Here is a 21,638-nt window from a genome sequence, read left to right as displayed (position 1 = left end):
CCATTCCGATTTTTTTTTGTGCCCCGTGCAACAGGTGTAAAACAGTACAGTGATAATTATAATTATAATAAAAACCACAAGAACTATGATGCGAGTTAGAAACATGAGAATTCAAGTATATACAGGTCAGTGCCAGTACCTCATTCAATGTGCAGGGGTACTGGAGTGCCTGAGGTGGGTATAGACAAAGTAGTAACTGGTAGTAGGATATACAGAGCTTTCAGAAAGTATTCATCTCTTGACTTATTCCATGTTTTGTTGTGTTGCAATCTGAATTCAAAATGCAAAAAAAATAAATTATAATCTCACCCATCCACACACAATACTCCATAATGACAAGGTGAAAACATCTTTGAAAATATAAAACAGAAAATAAATGTACATAACTATTCACACCACTGAGTCAATACATGTTAGAATGACCTTTGGCAGCGATTACAGTCTTTCTGGGTAAGTCTCTAAGAGCATTGCACATCTGGATTCTACAATATTTGCACATTGTTTTTAACATTTTTATGCTGTCAAGTTAGTTGTTGATCATGGCTAGACATCCATTGCCATAGATTTTTAAGCCGATTTAAGTAACTAGGCCACTCAGGAACATTCAATGTCATCTAGGTAAGCAACTCCAGTGTAGATTTGGCCTTGTGTTTTAGGTTATTGTCCTACTGAAAGGTGGATTTGTCTCCCAGTGTCTGGTGGAAAGCATACTGAACCAGGTTTTCCTCTAGGATTTTGCCTGTGCTTAGCTCCATTCCAATTATTTTTTTTTATCTTGAAAAACTCCCCAGTCCTTGCCGATGACAAGCATACCCATAACATGATACAGCTACCACCATGCTTGAAAATATGAAGTGGTACTCAGTGATGTGTTGTGTTAGATTTGCCCCAAACATAACACTTTGTATTTAGAACATAAAGTTAATCTTTGCCACATTTTTTGCAGTTTTACTTTAATGTCTTATTGCAAACAGGATGCATATTTTGGAATTTTTGTATTCTGTACAGGCTTCCTTCTTTTTACTCTGTCATTTAAGTTGGCATTGTGGAGTAACTACAATGTTGTTGATCCATCCTAATTTTTCTCCTATCACAGCCATTAGACTAACTGTTTTCAAGCCAGTATTGGCCTCTCCGGCAACTGAATTAGGATGGACACCTGTATCTTTGTAGTGACTGTGTGTATTGATAACACATTGAATAATACATCAAATAAATAATAATTTTAGCAACAGCGTAGGTTTTGTGTCTAAGTGGGCCCAAACCTGTGGATGTGCATAGAGTCAGTGAGGATAGTCTGTGGGAGAGGGAGAGCAGTAGCTGTTACCCACTGGGCACACCCCCTCATTTCAATGTGGAAATGTGTGTAATATTTGGTTGAGACGATCAATGCGATTTCAAACTTTATACACCCACTCATAAAGACAGCCAGAAGTTTGTGTTTTCACTATGCTTTCAACCATCTAAAAGCACAGCAAATTCCAATGGAAAAACATCTAAAAATGTGTAATCACTACGCTTTCAACCATTTATATAAAATTAAAATTGGGAATACAATGTCAGATATTTTCTATTCATACAACAATTTAACGTGTTAAAGCACAACCAAATGACTTGGATTGCAGTTGAGATTACATTAAAAGTACACGGTGCAAGTGATCAATGTTGTACAAGATTCTGTGCAGATTATTTAAGCAATTGTGAAGATCTCCTTAGACCTGCGACCTTTGCATGCTCTTGAACATGCATGCTTTCTATGATTACGTAAGACATTTATTGTTACAGTAACCTCAACATGTGGCAATGGATTTGTAACTCGTTTTAAGGTTGAATAAATACAGTTACATTAGCTTGTAACATAGGCTATTTACTGCATTTAAAAAGTAATTTTGAATTGTGTTTGGTTGACAAAGAAACCAAATATCAAACATTTCTAAGGATCTCGCATGCTTGGATAGTTTCATTTGAACCACTGGCTTAATAGTATTCTTTAACTTGTATTTTTGGTTTAGATGGAGACATGAATGCAACTTGTCAAGTTAATAGGTTATTTACTGTATTACAAAAGTGATATTGAATTGTGTTTGCTGAAACCAAATATTAACATGAAGGAGATGTAGCTTTTATGCCACTGACTAAGTCCGGCTTTAATTCCAGTTAGTCTACAACTGAATCATTGATATGTTCGATTCACATCTCCATCTCAACCAAGAATCAAAGTTAAAGAGTAGGACTAAATCAAACTTTGTTGAAAGAGCATTTAAGGTTAGATTAGATTTACATAGTTCTAGTCTTTAACTTACATAGATTTTTGGTTGAGATGGAGACATGAATCCAACATATCATTTATTCATTTGTAGACAAGCTGGAATTAAAGCCAGACTAAGTCAGTGGCACAGATGGAACTATCCAAGCAGAAGATACATCTCCTTCAAATGTTGATATAAATCACAATTCCAGTGGGTCAGAAGTTGACATACACTAAGTTGACTGTGCCTTTAAACAGCTTGGAAGATTCCAGAAAATGATGTCATGGCTTTAGAAGCTTTGGATAGGCTAATTGACATCATTTGAGTCAATTGGAGGTGTACTTGTGGATGTATTTCAAACTCAGTGCCTCTTTGCTTGAATTCATGGGAAAACCAAAATAAATCAGCCAATACATCAGAAAAAAAAATTGTAGACCTCCACAAGTTTGGTTTATCCTTGGGAGCAATTTCCAAACACCATGGGACCACACAGCCATCATACCGTTCAGGAAGGAGACACGTTCTGTCTCCTAGAGATGAACGTACTTTGGTGTGAAAAGAACAAATCAATCCCAGAACAGCAGCAAAAGACCTTGTGAAGATGCTGGAGGAAACAGGTACAAAAGTATCTATATCCCCCTAAAAAGCCAGACTACGGTTTGCAACTGCACATGGGGCAAAGATCGTACTTTTTGGAGAAATGTCCTCTGGTCTGATGAAACAAAAATAGAACTGTTTGGCCATAATGACCATTGTTATGTTTGGAGGAAAAAGGGGGACGCTTGCAAGCTGAAGAACACCATCCCAACCGTGAAGCAAAGGGGTGGCAGCATCATGTTGTGAGGGTGCTTTGCTGCAGGAGTGACTGGTGCACTTAACAAAATAGATGGCATCATGAGGAAAGACAATTATGTTGCTTCAATATATCCACATCTCAAGACATCAGCCAGGAAGTTAAAGCTTGGTCGCAAATGGTTCTTCCAAATGGACAATGACCCCAAGCATACTTCCAAAGTTGTGGCAAAATGGCTTAAGGACAACAAAGTCAAGTTATTGGAGTGGCCATCACAAAGCCCCGACCTCAAACCTATAGAAATTTTGTGGGCAAAACTGAAAAAGCATGTGCGAGCAAGGAGGCCTACAAACCTGACTCAGTTACACCAGGAATTGTGAAAAACTTAGTTTAAATGTATTTGGCTAAGGTGTATGTAAACTTCCGACTTCAAACTGTATGTTAGATTCACGTCTCCATCTAAAAAAAAAACAACAAAAAAACAATCAAACTTTAAAATGCACTTTAAATAAAAGTCCTATTCTTTAAATTCAATTATTGGTTGAGATGGAGACGTGAATCCAACAAATTAATGACTAACATTTTAATTCAACCAAAGCTTGAAACCTTAGGCATATACATTTATGTATTGTCAATTTTTAGTTGAACCCTGGGTTGAATTGAAACAATAGCTGGTGATGACTTTTGCAAATGCTATATTTTAGAGTCTAAATAGACTCACTGATGATATATGACTTGTAAAAAGTATGGTTACATTTCGATAGCAACAGTAAATATATTTAGTTATTTAAAAAATCTCGAGAATCATTCTCATGATAGCACATTGGTGTGACAAATATCGAAGATAATTAGGGCTGGATGGGAGACCAAATGAATAACTATAGATAGATCAACTGTCCAGTAGGAGGTGCAGCTCAGACTATTGTTTTTTTTCCTGATAGTGGATATAACGTTGAAGATTGACATAGTTTCAAAAAAAAATTGTACATGTTGAAAATTGTACATTGTACATGTTGAAAATTGGTTCGGGCCTTTTTCATACACTGCCTGGCATGTACATCCTGGATTGCTGGAAGCTTGCCCCCAGTGGTGCGATCTGACATCTGGTCAGGATGCTCTCAATGGTGCAGTTGTGAAAGCTCCCGAGGATCCATGCCAAATTGTTTCAGCCTCCTGAGGGAGAAGTGTTGTTGCCGTGCTTTTTTCAAGACTGTTCTGGTGTGAGAGGACCATGTTAAGTACTCAGTGATGTGGACACTGAGTAACTTGAAGCTCTTGACCCTCTCCACTACATCCCCATCGATGTGGATTGGGGCGTGCACCCCTGTTTCCAGGAGTCCACGATCAGCTCTTTGGTCTTACTGACGTTGAGCGAGAGGTTGCGGTCTGACCAGCTCCCGGTTGGCTCTCTCATTGCCATTGGTGAACAGGTCTAACACTGTCGTGTTGTTGGCAAACTTGATAAGAGTTGTGCGTGGCCACACAGTCGTGGGTAAACAGGGAGTACAGGAGCGGTGTAAGCACATAGCCCTGAAGGGCCCCCAGGTCAGCCTGGCAGAGGTTGTTGTTGCCTACTCTCACCACCTAGGGTCAGCTCATCAGGAAGTCCAGGATCCAGTTGCAGAGGGAGGTGTACAGCTCTAGGGTCCAGAGCTTCGTGACTAGCTTCGGGGGCACTATGGTGATAAACCAAATGTTCGGGTGCCTGGGATGGAGGTAATGTGTGCCATGGCCAGCCAGTCAGAGCACTTCGTGTTTAAAGATCTTAGTGCTACAGGACGGTAGTCATCGTGGCAGGTAGCAAGAGTTCTTGGTAAAAGGAATGGTGGTGGTCAGCTTGAGTCATGTGGGGATTACAGACTGGGGAAAGGAGAGGTTGAAATGACAGTGAAGGTACCTTCCAGCCCTGGAATATCGTTTATAAACTGCTCATAAACCCTATATCATGTTTATAAAGGGTAGCTTGATGCAAAGTGCTGTATATACCAACTAATTGTCTATCTAAAACTAATGGACAGACAAACCTGGTACATTTGTAATTCACCAGGTATACCAACAACACAACACAATTGTTTTAATGAATTGATAAAAACCCATGGAGAATGCAATCTGCAAATAGGGTCTATACCTGTAAAATACTGTTTCTGCTGTTACAAATGTGTAGGGCTTCACCTGAGCTGAACCTTGCAGCTATTAGTGTACAAAGCCATTACACCAAGGTGTCTGACTGAGCCACTGAATGAAATCACAAGTGATTTACTTCAGCCTCTGCCTTTACACTCGTCGTGCCAAACCACATGGTACAATAGCCAGGCCTAATGGCTAAAGAGTTTGGCATGTTACCCAGACAACACTAGCACCCTAGATGCACTACACTAGCACCCTCATTCTCTGTTCTACAGTACCTCAGGCATCGGCATCCCTCCTGGTCAGATCACACGGTTAGGAAAAACTCTAAGCTACTCGGCAGCACCATGCCCGTTATGGCACCAATGTATCGAATTTAGAAAAACGGTTTAGAAAAATGAGCCCCCTGCTTCTGATGTAGTCTGGGACTGTCCATATTAGGTCCCTAATGTAGATCGAAGGGCTGTAACTTCCAGAATGCAGAGGTCATCCAACTGGGCAACAGAATAAGGTTAAGGGTATTCCATACACAGACCCAGGGCAACAACCACTCAAGAGTACTGTTGTTGACGGAATTCTTTCAGGACAGTGGGACTTGATAAAATAAAATAAAGCGCTTCTTTATTGACCAATGCATCCTTATAGCCTTCATCGGTTTAAACAAATAAACAAACATCAACTTCCACTGTCCTCAAAGAATAGATTCATTTCTCTTTACTTCAATTTGCTGGTCAATCCATGCACCTTGGTTGAAAAGCAAGGTTTAGGCAGTGTTCCCTTCAAGGTTGAGGCAGTGTTCCCTTCAAGGTTCAGGCAGTGTTCCCTTCAAGGTTGAGGCAGTGTTCCCTTCAAGGTTGAGGCAGTGTTCCCTTCAAGGTTGAGGCAGTGTTCCCTTCAAGGTTGAGGCAGTGTTCCCTTCCCTTTCAAAGTGAATCTGACTGATGGTCTCCCATACAGCTACCTGCATGAAAATCACTACACACCTTCAAATCAGAGGTGACCACATTGTCAGTGCATTTCCATAGTAACCTACAGGAAACTGCTCAAATAAAAACCAACATAAAGAGTCTTAAATCAGGCGTTGAGCCACCACGAGCCAGAACAGCTTCAATGCACCATTCGTGACCACTCGTGCCCTGTGGATGGGGGAAATGTCATCCTAGGCATAGCCACGGTAGCCAAAATATTGTCCTGCCCAGAATGTATATCCGTGACCCTAAACATGATGGGATCAATGATGGGTGAATTGCTTAATTAACTCAGGAACCACGTGTTGAAGCAACTGCTTTCATTATACTTTCCCTCATTTACTCAAGTTTTCCTATGATTTTGGGCAGTTACCTGTATTTCAAACGCATTAACAAACCCACTGAATGTAGAGGCTATTTTCGCTTTCTTCAAGGTCAAGGCGCTCGGGGGGGGGGGGGGGGGGGGGAGAGACAGCAATTGAGTGGGAGAAAGAAAGAGGCAGGTGTGTGTGTGTGTGTGTGTGTGTTTTCCGTGGTGTCCGTTTGAAGCTGAAAAAGAAACGGTCTCTCAAAGAAAACGGTTTGCCAGCTTAGTGACGGAGTTGTACGAATGCACTCTGGGAATGAACGTGCAGAATGAATTCAAGGCCATCTGTTGAAGGATCATCATCACCACAGGCAACACTTTGCTTCAATGTTTTAATTTAAAAACTACCAAAACCTAAAAGCTGAGGGGAAACAAGTACACAAATAATAGGCATTACTGTCGTCTTGCAGTACTGTGTTGGGTATTACAGTTTAAAATCATTCTGCCATTTGCTATAATTTGTAGGCCTACTGAGATGCACAGTGAGTAATCAAACGGCCTGACACACAAAGCAGAAAAATGAGACCTTGCTAAAAAAAATTAAATCTGGTCATTGTGGATCCGATGTCCACAGTAACACAGACAGGAGATGGCTGAAATTGATCAGTTAATATGGACCATGAATGACTCCCAAAACGGCACACTGTTCCCTATATAGTGCACTACCTCTGACCAGATCCCTATTGGCCTTGGTCAAATGTACTGAAAAAGGTGCCATTCTCAGGATGTTTGTAAAATATGCAACAACAAAAAAATTGTGGGGGGGGGCACAGTAAGTCCTGGCAGACAACTGACATAGCCATTGCTTTGCCCTTCACTGGTCCCAAGTTGATTCCCGAGTATGAACCACCGCAGTTGGCACCATTTACCATTCTAGACCTGCCTTTTGTTTCTCTTCTGGCAAGTGCTCCACAATTCAAGCAGTTCAATTTATAGTCATTAGGGCCTAGCGAACCCTCTGACATTTTCCCAAATGGAAATGAATTGGTATTTTACAGTCGAGATTGAGAGGTGTTCAGTATGGAAATGGATTAACATGCCCTACATACTTCGCTGCATTTCATTATTTGTTTAGTAGTTCAATGACTGGACACAAGAAAATGTCCTTTGTGCACTGAACAGCTTACGTCTCTGCGGCAGGTCAGTAAAGACTGCACTATGCAAAGGAACTGTCTAGTCCGGGGGGGACAAAGGAAAATATTCAGAGCTGTTGAAATGAAAATATGCTCTTAGTGGTTTGCATAACAACCACTACTCGTACTCACCACCAGCATATTGCTTATCCTGACAGAGTTGCAAAACTGTTAACGTTCCCAAACTTCCCAGGTTTTCCAGTAATCCTGGTTGGGAGTATTCCAGGCGTACTGTTTATTCCCACCTATATTTTGGGATTTGGAAAGGTTACCTGATTTTTGCAACCCTGTCATGACTTGTAAAAATGCTCAGGTTTTAGTAGATGGTGGACAAACTTCGTGGCAATCATTCCAATGATACGTTTTAATTATGAGAGTAAAATGGTTCATTTGATGTTGTGACTATGACATATGAGACAGATAGCATCTATATGTTTTTTCTATTTAATGAATAGAAATCACTCCTTGATATAAAATATTGAAGAAATGGAAAAAGCCTGAAGATCCACCTCAATTACTTAGACACGCCTTAAGACAATATTAGTGCCCCTGTATGAATGGAGTTCGGTGTCATCTAGTAAATATTTTATTTGCTCTTTTTAGCATTTTGTCTCAAGAAAGCTGATGAAACAACCAAACAAAAGAACAGGTACATAATGTCAAAATGTGTGGTGATATACAAAGTTTCTACGACAGGATACGTTAAGACAACAACCTCCGAAGGACGAATTAAAGAGAGGGCCTACAACTGTCCGCAGCACAATCCTACAACACAGTGCGTTAGCTAAATAAGTTACAGCTTGGACGAAATACCAAGAGAATTGGTCTAACAATTTCGTAAAACAGCGGTGCAAGAGATGCAGTCCCAAGTAAAACTTAAAAACGTTTCCCTAATTCTGATTACTGTTACGATATGGAGTTCGTGTGGCCTATATTAAAAAATGTAAAAGAAAAAAAAAAAGTTTTTGGCAAGTTGTGTTTTTTCCCCAAATACATCCGCAACAGTGCATGTCAGGAATGCAAACATTGCTAGTGCAATAACAGCGATAAAGCACGGCCAATATTGCTGAATGAAATACGTTCATATGTTTCTCAAACTTAAGTCGCGTCAAAAATAAAAATATGAGCAGCTCTAAAGCGACAAACGGTACTCAAATGCCCAGGTAACAGTCTTCTTTGAAGAACGTTAGTTCAATATTCCTATGTCTTTAAAGTGACAGTCACCTACATTTCCAAGACTATTGGCAGTGTTTTAAATGCCCTGTAAGCCATCTTTGGATGCCAAAATGTGTCCCACCAAGAGTGTTTCAAATAAATACAATGTGCCACTTCACGAGCACTGAGCCCAACCAGTCCCTTTTCTCCTGTGTGTTGTCCAGGAAACCAAACTGCCTGACATCTTTAAAAGGTCAATAGGTCTTCGCTCCCTCTGCATCAACGAGGAACAAGCTCAACAGTCCGCTTTCATTTTGTCCAGAGAGTTGTCGATTTTTGTCAGAGTCTTTTTGATGCGTAGCGCCGTTAATCTGGCAGAGGGATTCTGATACCAGCACTCCTTCATAAGTTTGGCGATGGACGTTAAAGTCTGGAAAAGAAGAAGAAAAACTGAACAAATCTGTTAAGAGTCCCACTCCACTTGTTTTGAGTCTTTTCCCCATTTAAAAATGTCCTGAATATGTAAGTATAGTAATTTGCACAACAAAACAATACATTGGGCAAAATACTATTTTTAAGCCTCAACCGCGAAAGTCTATTGTTCTGCAAAGGGTAAAGCAATTATTCTTAAACACTAGAATTCTAAGCACAAAAGATTTTAACTGCCCATCAGACCGTATTATGTATTCAATGGTCCTGAGAAATGAGGTGGGTGGCTGACAGGCTGTTTTCAAAGACTCAAGTGAACTGAACGTCTGATGAAGCAGGACAACCTAGCAGGCAGTGCTGAATTCTGCACGGCTTCTAAATTGACACATTTGGAGCAGCTCCTATTCTCCATGACAACATATTAGCTAGTTCCCTCTCCACCAGTAAACATTTAACTCAGATCGCCTCGTCTGGTCTCGGTGTACTCACTGGGTCTGAGAACCATCTGTTGGGGATGTTGGGTCTCTGCTGGTCCACACACACAACCTTCTTCATGTCTTCAAAGCTGGGGTCACTGGGCACCACATCATGGAAGGGAGGTTTGTAGTCCTCTACAATGCCTACATAGAGTATGGGTGTAAATACACAACACAAATGTCCATAAGATGACACAATCATCAGCATGACAATTTAAAGTAAGTAAAGTGACATAAAAAGTGTCAAACAATATGTGAGATAGCACAAGAAATTGCTAATTTCCTAACAAAGGGGATTTGTTTTAATAGTTTCTCTCACCTGCTACTGTGTACCAGGTGGAAAGTCATGTGGAAAGTAAGATTGCGGTGTCCTGCATTAACCAATACCCTGTGTGTGGCTGTCAGCCAGGTTCAACTATAAATAACCACGAAGTCATTTAAAATGGGAGTGGAGAAAGCAGGATCCATTTCAGATAAGACGCCAGCTCCTTTTAGCACCAGACTAGACCACAAACGCATGGAGAAATGTGTGTTTGTCACTCCTCTAAAGTCACATTGTCTCATTGATGAAATGAGTGACTGACTAAGTCTCAGCCCAAGTATGGATTTGAATTATTGGCTTGTTCTGCCAACGGTTGATGTAACTTGGTGCTTAACAAAGTGATATATGGCAGTTATGCCATCAGATTGCTGAAGACTTTCTGCGAAAATAACACTTCCTCTGAAGTGGTGAAATCAATCTTTAAAAAGCCAGCTGGACACTAAATTATATTGGACATATTTTTATAGGATTTTACTACACCCTGACAGGGGCATCAGAGAATATTCCAAGAAAAGCACACGTGCCGACAGACAGGCAGGTAACATACAGTACATATACCTAAAGCAACTGTATGATGCAACTACTATAGGAAAGATGTTTACCATGCTTTGTCATATTGTCCTAAATGCATGAAATTCTAGGAGGTGTCTTTTTTTTAAATCCTACTTTTTTTTTATGGATACCTTGTATAGTTGCTGCACTGTTCGAGAGGAAAGCTTGCAATTAATGATCAAATTGCACCGTGTACACAACGCCGTATTCTGTGCATATGACAAATCGACGTGGATTGGACGGAGTGGGGAGTGAGAGAGGGAACAGAAGAAACCATGGATCGTACAGACCGTTGCTGACCGTCCTCCTGGCGATCTCCCACAGGACCAGGCCAAAGGCCCAGATGTCCACTCTCTTGAAGGACTCAAAGCAGTCCGTCTGGATGGAGTCGTCCAGGACCTCTGGGGCCATGTAGCGCTTCGTGCCCACTTTAGGGTTGTTGCCCACGTCTAACTCGTTTGTGTCTTGGAAATGCATCACAGCGAGACCTGGGACAGAAAAACAGGCTTCCGTTAGCATATCCTATCTATATCAAAAACGTTCAAAATAATTCAAATACAAAAAAACAAAAAAAGAGCAAAATAATTTAAAAGAGGATAAAAAAAAAAGTGTTCTAAGTAAATAACCCAAATGAATTTATCCAAAGAACAACTTAACAGCAGTGACGGCCGTGACCGCAGTAGTAGTCTCAATTAGTAGCAGTAGATTGTGTGTGCCACCTGAAATAGCTCACACTTATCTTTAGCACAGAGAACATTGGAAGTATGCGACATGGTGCACAAGAGTACCCCTTAATGCATTTTTGGTTAAGATTTAAAAGAGCCACCGGCTCTGCTGTTCTTCATCTAACGATCAACAAACATGGAGGGAAATGGGTTGGAGTGTTCGGTGGCATAGCCCACTGTACTAGCAAATCTTTCCAACAACAAACAGAGCCGGACATCCTCTCCACCCACAGACGATGTGGACAACATTCCCTGCTATTTTTGTATATTTTTTTTTATCACAATACATAATATGGACACAATAACAGAAAACGGTCATGTAAACAACACATGTTGAATGAAAGCTCATTATACTTATGCTTCCTGTCCGGAACACTGTGCTCTTACCCAGGTCGGCGATGCAGCACTGGCCGTTCTTGTTGACAAGTATGTTTTTGCTCTTAAGGTCTCGGTGGGCGATGGCCGGCTTTCCCTGGGTGCCGAAGATCTCCACGTGGAGGTGTGCCAGGCCGCTGGCGATGGACAAGGCCATGCGCAGACAGCTGGCTGTGTCCAGGGTGCTCAGCTGCAGGTAGTCGTACAGGGAGCCCATCTCGTGGAAGTGTGTGATCAGCCACAGCTGGGTGCTCGAGTTTCGGGAAGTCATGTCCGAAGCGATGAAGCCTGCAGTCAAAGAGACAGACACAGAGCTGTTCGAACTCAAGGAAAGGTCTTCAAAATCAATATGACACAGACATTTTGTCACTAAGATGCAACACTAAAACACTGCCGGACAGAAAGAATTCGCTCCTAAGTCATATGTTCCCTTAGTCTCCCAATGACATCAATGCATGACTAAGTGAAAAGTGGAAGTTTGGATTTGTCCCATGGAGAACAGCTCCTGTCCAGAACATGGCTGGAGGTACATACCCAGGATGTTCTGGTGCCTCAGCAGCACTGTGTTGTAGATCTCCGTCTCTCTGAACCAGGACTTCTCATCTCTGGAGGAGAAGATCTTCACAGCCACACTCTCCCCCTGCCACTGGCCCCGCCACACCTCACCATAGCGCCCCTTACCTATAATAGGGCGAAGGAAATAAAAAAAGGAAATAAAAGGAAAAAAAGATTAGAGCAAAGCAGTACGTCTGAAATTTCACCATATTCTTAACTACTTTTGACCAGAGTCGTATGGGCCCTGGTTAAAAGTAGTGTACTATATAGGGAATAGGGTGCCATTTCATACAGCCATTTTTAATGAATTACTGAAAATGCGATTCATCAAATACAGTGGGAAAATAGAGCCTCTCTGACAGGAATAAACCCAATGTTAATCTCCAACACAAATGTCAGATTATTATTATTTTTTTATTTCACCTTTATTTAACCAGGTAGGCAAGTTGAGAACAAGTTCTCATTTACAACTGCGACCTAAATAAAGCATAGCAGTGTAAACAGACAACAGAGTTACACATGGAGTAAACAATAAACAAGTCAATAACACAGTAGAAAAAAAGAGTCTATATACATTGTGTGCAAAAGGCATGAGGAGGTAGGCGAATAATTACAATTTAGCAGATTAACACTGGAGTGATAAATGATCAGATGGTCATGTGCAGGTAGAGATACTGGTGTGCAAAAGAGCAGAAAAGTAAATAAATAAAAACAGTATGGGGATGAGGTAGGTAAATTGGGTGGGCTATTTACCGATGGACTATGTACAGCTGCAGCGATCAGTTAGCTGCTCAGATAGCAGATGTTTAAAGTCAGTCTATCATGTAAAAATGATGAATTCTTTGTAAAAAAAAATAAAAAATTATTTAGAGTTTCACTGATTTAAAATGTATTTTATAAAGGCAGTGTTACACAAAATTCTAGACCAATAGAACTGTGTGGAACACACAGTACAATTTCATTTTGGTCATGCTACTCAACCTTGACCTTCTGCATAAACTAAATGAATAACACTACAGGTACCGTAACTGCCCAAATAAAGGAAACACGTCAGTAAATTAGAGATACAAAGTATATTGAAAGCAGGTATTTCCACACAGTGGTGGTTACTGAGTTAATTAAGCAATTAACCCATCATTAATCCCATCATGCTTAAGGTCATGTATAATAAAAACGCCCAGTTGCCCATTATTTTGGCTACCCCGACTAGAAGAGATCTCAGTGACGTTGAAAGAGGGGTCTCAAAAAGATAATTTAATTGTTTTTAAATGTTTTATCTAAACCTTTATTTAACTAGGCATGGTCAGTTAAGAACAAAATTCTTATTTACAATGGACCGCCTACCCAGGCCAAACCCGGACGACGCTGGACCAATTGTGCACCGCCCTATGGGACTCCCAATCACGGCCGGATGTGATGCAACCTGGATTGAGGTTTAAAGTGTGTGTGTCTAAGTCACCATATCTCATCCCAATTGAACACTGATGGGAGATTCTGGAGCGGCGCCTGAGAAAGCGTTTTCCACCACAATCAACAAAACACCAAATTATGGAATTTCTAGTGGAAGGATGATGTCGCATCCCTCCAATAGAGTTCCAGACACCTGTAGAATCTGTGCAAAGGTACATTGAAGCTGTTCTGGTGGCTTGTGGTGGACCAACACCCTATTTTAGCCTAGAAGGCCAGTAACCGAAAGGTTGCTAGATCGAATCCCCGAGCTGACAAGGTCTGCCTCTGAACAAGGCAGTTAACCCACCTAGGCTGGTTAAATAGGGTTAAAGGTTAAATAAATAAAAACAATTAAGACAATATGTAGGTGTTTCCTTTATTTTGGTAGTTACCTGCATAGCCCCATTTACATTAAATGAAACATATTTTTTTGTGTGTTAAATTTTTGTTTTACCCCCCCTTTTCTCCCCAATTTCGTGATATCCAATTGTTAGTAGTAGTAACTTGTCTCATCGCTACAACTCTCGTATGGGCGTCCTCCGATACACGACCCAACCAAGCCGCACTGCTTCTTATCACAGAGCGCATCCAACCCGGAAGCCAGCCGTACCAATGTGTCGGAGGAAACACCGTGCACCTGGCAACCTTGGTTAGCGTGCACTGTGTCCTAGCCTGCCACAGGAGTCGCTGGTGCGCGATGAGACAAGGATATCCCTACCAGCCAAACCCTCCCTAACCCGGACGACGCTAGGCCAATTGTGCGTCGCCCCACGGACTTCCCGGTCGCAGCCGGTTGCGACAGAGCCTGGGCGTGAACCCAGAGTCTCTGGTGGCACAACCACTGCGCCACTAGGGAGGCCCCTTAAATGAAACATGTTTGTTAAAAATATTTTTGTTGGCAGTTTATACTCGACTAGACCCACAAATCAAATGTGTGCAATGTTGGTTTAGGGAGTTGAGTGTTACATTGGCCATCTGGCCATGTTTCAGACTGAACTCTAGGAAAACTAAGAGAAATATTAAGAGACACTACTGAAAAAAACTAACTATTCTAAGAAATCTCTCAGGGTCAGAGAACAGCAGTGGCTCTGTTTTGCAACACAAATCTCTGTTCCAACAGTGCTACACTTTAAGAGGTCTTACATTTTTTGGGGGGAAAAACATTTACTCCAAAACCTGCACTGAGGCTAAACGTACACCTTAGCCACTGAACAAAGAGATCAGGCTCTGATTGGATACTGACCCACACACTCGTTGAGTGTGATTTGTCGGGCGACAGTTCTCTGAACGAGGAAGGGGAGTCCGGAGCCGCTTCCCGACGTACACGAGTGGTCTAGCAAATCCTACGAGAGAGAAGAGGGACAGACAAAATAAATGAACTGCAACCAGAGGAATATGACCGGCCTGTACTCTCTCTAGATGAAGGTGGCCCAGCCCTCAACACAGCAGAGCATCTGTGATTCAGTTAATACGGCTGGCCTCCCTCCTTATGATGTGGCCCACGTTGGGGAGGCTGAGTGAAATGGTTGATGATTAGTGCTCAGACTCCAAATGCTGGCTGTCTAGCTGTCAGTCTGTGCGCATGTCTATCTGTGAGTCAGTCTGGCCATTCTGAAGAGTCAGTCAGTCAGTCAGTCAGTCAGTCTGGCCACCCTGAAGCAGCAGAGGGCCCTCTGGGTAAACAACAGCAGTCCCTGGTGATTAGTGAACTGAGGGGGCTGAGAGATTTGATCTAATCCCAGCCCCAGACTCCAAACAGACGCAATGCTGCTAAGCCTTTTATTTTTTTAACTCCTCTCCGGGCATCTGCAGGGCATCATGGCTGACACAAGGGGGTAGTGTTCCGCAACTCCATCAAACATGCCTGAGAAAAACAGAGGACTAAAATGGAAAAACTAAAAAGATAGATGCCACATGCATAAAACACACGCTGTGTACAATTTGGGAAAGGAGAAAAATACTAAATAGAAGCCGTAAAACCAATGACAACACATTTTGTTGTTAGTTAAAGTCCCTGTTTAGTGGGAGGGCAGATCTGGGCTGTTCTGTTGAAGGGGGGAATTCAGCCACAGCATTACCACAATAACCACATTTTTAGGCATCCAGGGCTACTGGGGGAGGTGTTTTAGGGAAATGTATTTTTCTTTTTTACTGTCACCATGGTTTATAATAACTTTTATCCGGGTTGCTGCCAAGCACTTTTTAATTATACTGAAACAACAAAAAAAACATTACGCAGCAGCATATTTGGGGTTTACACTGCCAAGTGCTCTGATGGGCTTTGAAAAATATCTAGAAATAGATCCAACATCAGCAATTCCTCTAGCGCACCTCAGCCCATCAGTGTTATCAGTGAGACTGGTCTCCCCAATGGAAACATTCGGCCTGTTTAGGGTTTTCCTTAAAGTTTTTAATTTAGAAAATAGATGGGATTGGTCTGGGTCTTCAGGTGGGTAGACTGCTGAAATTAATCAAACAAATGCTGATTAGAGATGCTAAGCTCAAAGCATTATTTCACTAGAGTAGCCAACATACTTGCAAACAAAACAGGCCATTTTGTTGAAATCATGTGTATCTGTGAAACACATGTGCTCAATATGCTCTGGTAAAACAATGGGCATATTCTCCATCACAGTGGTGGAACAAATTCTTTCATTCCCAATTCCCACACAGGAATGTAATCCTGACAGGGTTGATATAGGTCTACTACATGTGCATGACTACCTAGCACAAATTCAGACACAAAATGGTCTTCGGGCTCAACATAATGACAGTTTGAGAGTGTATAAATGGTGTTCAGTACTGGACTGCGTGGATTGGAAACATACTATCCACAGCTCCCCGACGAGCCCAGGCCTGGCATGCTCTTATTGTAGGGTAGCAATGTCCCAAAATTCCCTGGTTTTCCAGAATTCCTGATTAGAAGAAGCCCGGAAACAGGAGGGAATAAGCAGGTAATCCAACCAGGATTTCCGGGAAATCTGGTAATTTTGGGAAAGTGACCAGCATTTTGCAACCCTAATGACCATGTCTTCCTCACCGCCAGTGTGCTCTCCCCCACGTTGGAGGCGATGAGGCCGTCTATGGTGCCGTACTCAGCTTCTCGGGCCGTCAGCCTCTCCATCTGGTTCTGGTGGATGCGTCTGAACACCAGGATGGCGATGCCAGAGAGGACGACCAGCACGATGACCGGAGCCACGATGACGATGGCCAGTGTCGTCAAGCTGTAGTTGGGCAGGTTGCTTGCTACGAGGATGAGAAAGAGGTTTAGGTTTATTTGAACATCCTGGTACGTATTGTATGTAGAAACATAAATAATGCGATGTCATACAATATATAAAAACGCATTCAAAAAGATATGATCTGCCTAAATATATGGGAAACAGACAAGGAAGAGGGTGTTTTTTGTTGTTGTCCCTGCACTACTGTCCAAGTCAGAGACAATTAAGCAATAAGGCACGAGGGGGTTTGGTATATGGCCAAGGGCTGTTCTTGAGCACGACAACAACGCGGAGTGCCTGAATACAAGCCCTCAGCCGTGGTATATTTGCCATATACCACAAACCCTGAGGTGCCTTATTGCTTTTATAAACTGGTTACCAATATAATTAGAGCAGTAAAAATACATGTTTTGTCATACCCGTGGTATACGGTGTGATATACCACAGCTGTCAGCCAATCAGCATTCAGGGCTCAAACCACCCAGTTTATTATAAAGTATATCACACATCATGCCAGAACCAGATGAAGACAAAATAAATTCTCCAGCAACATAATCGCCTTTAAACACAAACTACATTCAATCCAGTACCGTGTTTGGACAATGAATTTGAAATCTGCAGTACAACCAAGTTCCTCCTCCGTTCAGCTTAGCGAGGTGCCCAGCTGCCCCGGGGGATCAAAACACAGCGTTTACTAAAGCCCTAAGCTTTGGGAGGCATCATTCAAGGAGAGGCGATGATAATTAGGCATGTTAAAGAACACGTTCTCTCCCTCCTCCCCCGTCCGCCTGCCTGCTCTGCCTGGACCAAACAGACTGAGGAACCTGGCTCCAGGGTTGAGGGGGAGGCCAAGGTAAGAGCACACTGCAGCATATATCCACGGGTGGGATAGGCCACACATCAACAGGCTGCACCATCACCATGCCTGGAGATCTGACTACCACACACTCCAGGGAGAAAAAAACTGCCTAGCCCTCAGCACAGACAATGCTCCCTCTTTTCTCCCATGCATACTGAACTCTTTCTCCTTCTCATAGCACTCTTGGGGAGTGGAATTCAATGAAGCTCAACAAGCTCAGAATAGACAGTATAGAAAACAACAGATTTTAGACCGAAATGATGGCAGAGTGTCAATGTCTCAAAGTTTTCTACTGTTCTTGTTAACGCAGAAACATAGTTTTTGGTAGATGCTAAGATCTTCTTGTGTGTTGTGTGTTTAACAAAAACAGGGACTAACCTCAAAGAAATAGATATTTAGGAAATAATTCATTTTTATACATACCTAGCATACTTTATTTTTAATTTTTTACTGTGGATAGGAGAGGAGAGTGAGTTTTAGAGAACAGAGCTATACATTTCATTCAGGCGTATCCCAAATGACCCCCTATTCCCTGGTCAAAAGTAGTGCACAATGTAGGGTATAGGGTGCCAATTGGGACGCAAACACAGTGTCCTCTCCTTTCCCAGGGGGCTCCGCTCTACACTGCCTTACAGGTCTGTGTCAGACCGAGCAAACAATCTCAGAGAGGACATAGGAGGAAGTAGACCGTGACTAAACACAATTCTAACGTTTGTCTCTTTTTTTTCAGGCTGTCCCCTCCTCTGCTGTGGAGGTGCTCGGGGTGTAACCGCCACACAAGCCTGAAAAGCAGACCAACAGAGGACCATGCAGCAAACGACTATGGCAGACAATTTCATGCACCGCAGCATCGCGTCCTCGCTGGAGAATGGCCAAGTGGACACAATCAATAGAGCACCTGCCTCTTCACGTCAGTCAACCGATCACAGACAGCAGATCACTAAGAGTATATGGTGTTGTTTTCTTCTTGGCAGTAATTCTAATAAAATGTTATTGGTCACACACATATTTAGCAGATGTTGTGGGTGTAGCGAAATGCTTGTGTTCCTAGCTCCAACAGTGTAGTAGAATCTAACAATTCACAGCAATACACACAAATCTAAAAGTATTAAAAATGGAAACAAATAAGTAAATATTAGATCGAGCAATGTCGGAGTGGCATTGACTAAAATACAGTAGAATACAATATATACATATGAGATGGGTAAAGCAATATGTAAACATTACTAAAGGGACGAGGGTTCCATTATTAAACTGGCCAGTGATTCCATGTCTATTTATATAGGGCAGCAGCCTCCAAGGTACAGGGATGACTAGCTGGGTGGTAGCCGGCTAGTGATGGCTATTTAACAGTGATGGCCTTCAGATGTAAGCTGTTTTTCAGTCTCTCGGTCCCAGCTTTGATGCACCTGTACTGACCTCACCTTCTGGATGATAGCAGGGTGATCAGCCCGTGGCTCGGGTGGTTGATGTCCTTGATTATCTTTTTGGCCTTCCTGTGACATCGGGTGCTGTAGATGTCCCGGAGGGCAGGCTGTGTGCCCCCAGTGACCGCACCACCCTCTGGAGAGCCCTGCGGTTGCGGGTGGTGCAGTTGCTGTACCAGACAGTGATACAGCCCGACAGGATGCCGTCAATGGTGCATCTAAACCTTTCTGAGGGTCTTAAGGGCCAAGCCGCATTTCTTCATCCTCCTGAGGTTGAAGAGGCACTGTTGCGCCTTCTTCACCACACTGTCTGTGTGGGTGGACCGTTTCAGATTGTCAGTGATGTGTACGCCGAGGAACTTGAAGCTTTCCACCTTCTCTACTGCGGTCCCGTTGATGTGGATAGGGGCCTCACACTGGGGCCTCACAAGGGTGCGTGCTCAGCCCCGTCCTGTACGCCCTGTTCACCCTGTTGTACGCCCTAGCTCCCTCTGCTGTTTCCTGAAGTCCACAATCAGCTCCTTTGTTTTGTTGATGTTGAGGGATAGGTTATTTTCCTGTCCCCGCTCTACCAGGGCCCTCACCTCCTCCATGTAGGCGGTCTCGTCATTGTTGGTAATCAGGCCTACTACTGTTGTGTCGTCTGCAAACTTGATGATTGAGTTGGATGCGTGCGTGGCCACGCAGTCGTGGGTGAACATGGCGTACAGGAGGGGGCTTACCACGCACCCTTGTGAGGCCCCAGTGTTGAAGATCAGCGAAGTGGAGATGTTGTTTCCTACCTTCCTGACGGGCCGCTCCCCAGGTAGTGAAGTCCAGGACCTAGTTGCACACGGTGGGGCTCAGACCCAGGGCCCCGAGCTTAATGATGAGCTTGGAGGGTACTATGGTGTTGAAGGCTGAGGTATAGTCAATGAACAGCATTCTGAAGTTGGTATTCCTCTTGTCCAGATGGGATAGGGCAGTATGCAGTGCAATGGCGATTGCAACGTATGTGGATCTATTGGGGCAGTAAGCAAATTGAAGTGGGTCTAGGGTGTCAGACAAGGTAGAGGTGTTATGATCCTTAACTAGCCTTTCAAATCACTTCATGATGACAGAAGTGAGTGCTACGCGGCGATAGTCATTTTGTTTAGTTTCAAGTGCCCCCACCAAAACTGACAGACCAGGCAAGGAGACATTAATCACAGAGGCAACAAACAGACATAAGATAACCCTGAAGGAGCTGCAAAGCTCCACAGAGGAGATTTGAGAATCTGTCCATAGGACTTAAGCCGTACATGCCACAGAGCTGGGCTTTACGGAAGAGTGTCAAGAAAAAAGCCATTGCCTAAAGAAGAAAATAAGCAAACACGTTTGGTGTTTGCCAAAAAGGAATTTGGGAGACTCCCCAAACATATGGAAGAAGGTACTCTGGTCAGATGAGGCTAAATTTGAGCTTTTTGGCCATCAAGGAAAATGCTATGTCTGGCGCAAACCCAACACCTCTCATCACCCTGAGATGTTTTTCCATCAGCGGGGACTGGGAAACTAGTCAGAATTGAAGGAATGATGGATGGTGCTAAATACAGGGAAATTCTTGATGGGAACCTGTTTCAGCCTTCCAGAGAGTTGACACTGGGACGGAGGTTCACCTTCCAGCAGGACAATGACCCTAAGCATACTGCTAAAGCAACACTCGAATGGTTTATTAAGGGGAAACTTTTACATGTCTTGGAATGGCCTAGTCAAGTTCTGCCTTGAGGAATGGGGAAAAAATGCCAGTGGCTAGATGTGCCAAGCTTATAGAGACATACCCCAAGAGACTTGCAGCTGTAATTGCTGCAAAAGGTGGCTCTACAAAGTATCGACTTTGGCGGGGTGAATAGTTATGCACGCTCAAGTTATTTATTTTTGGTCTTAATTCTTGTTCGTTTCATAATAATAGATATTTTGCATCTTCAAAGTGATAGGCATGTTGTAAATCAAATGATACAACCCCCCGAAAAATATATTTGAATTCCAGGTAGTAACGCAACAAAATAGGAAAAACGCCAAGGGGGTGAATACTTCTGCAAGCCACTGTACCTTTGCTTTCTTGGGTACAGGAACGATGGTGGACATCGTGAAGCAAGTGGGGACAGCAGACGGGGAAAGGGAGAGAATTAATATGTCCGTAAACACTCCAGCCAGCTGGTCTGCGCATGCTCTGAGGACACGGCTAAGGATGTCATCTGGGCCAGCAGCCTTGCGAGGGTTAACGCGCCTAAAATGTCTTACTCACGTTGGCCTTATACAGGTTCAAAATAGCAGACAAGGACATGCACCTAAACTGGAACGCAGTGGCTGTAAAGTAACATGCTATACATGACGTCAGAGCTCACGGTCTCACTTCACAGCGCAGTATGGGTTTTGATTGACAGCAGTTCTGAACTTGAACACCACTCGCTACAAGATGTTTCCCCCCCATTTCTGCT

At 42.9% G+C, this 21,638-nt stretch overlaps 1 protein-coding gene across 8 annotated transcripts in view; it reads right to left on the bottom strand.

Annotated features, from left to right (window-relative positions):
* Nucleotides 1-8,067: 8,067 nt before the first annotated feature.
* Nucleotides 8,068-21,638, bottom strand: part of LOC110501518 (activin receptor type-1) — a 35,228-nt gene continuing 21,657 nt past the window's right edge. For 4 of the 8 annotated variants that reach the window (XM_021579160.3, XM_021579159.3, XM_036958891.2 and 1 more), the window contains exons 6-12: nucleotides 16,716-16,921; nucleotides 14,919-15,018; nucleotides 12,206-12,352; nucleotides 11,684-11,959; nucleotides 10,862-11,059; nucleotides 9,711-9,841; nucleotides 8,068-9,222 (exon numbers count right to left, since the gene is read on the bottom strand). In XM_021579160.3, coding sequence (XP_021434835.3) covers nucleotides 9,088-9,222; nucleotides 9,711-9,841; nucleotides 10,862-11,059; nucleotides 11,684-11,959; nucleotides 12,206-12,352; nucleotides 14,919-15,018; nucleotides 16,716-16,921 — 1,193 coding nt within the window. In that variant the 3' untranslated portion in view covers nucleotides 8,068-9,087. Of the gene's footprint in view, nucleotides 9,223-9,710; nucleotides 9,842-10,861; nucleotides 11,060-11,683; nucleotides 11,960-12,205; nucleotides 12,353-14,918; nucleotides 15,540-16,715; nucleotides 16,922-21,638 lie in introns of all 8 variants that reach the window. The other 4 variants (XR_016490554.1, XR_016490555.1, XR_016490556.1 and 1 more) reach the window with 2 other exon arrangements.

This window comes from Oncorhynchus mykiss, chromosome 22, assembly GCF_057628025.1.
Source record: "Oncorhynchus mykiss isolate SJ-2025 chromosome 22, ASM5762802v1, whole genome shotgun sequence".
Lineage (NCBI taxonomy): Eukaryota > Metazoa > Chordata > Actinopteri > Salmoniformes > Salmonidae > Oncorhynchus > Oncorhynchus mykiss.
This window is presented reverse-complemented; position numbering and strand designations above follow the sequence as displayed.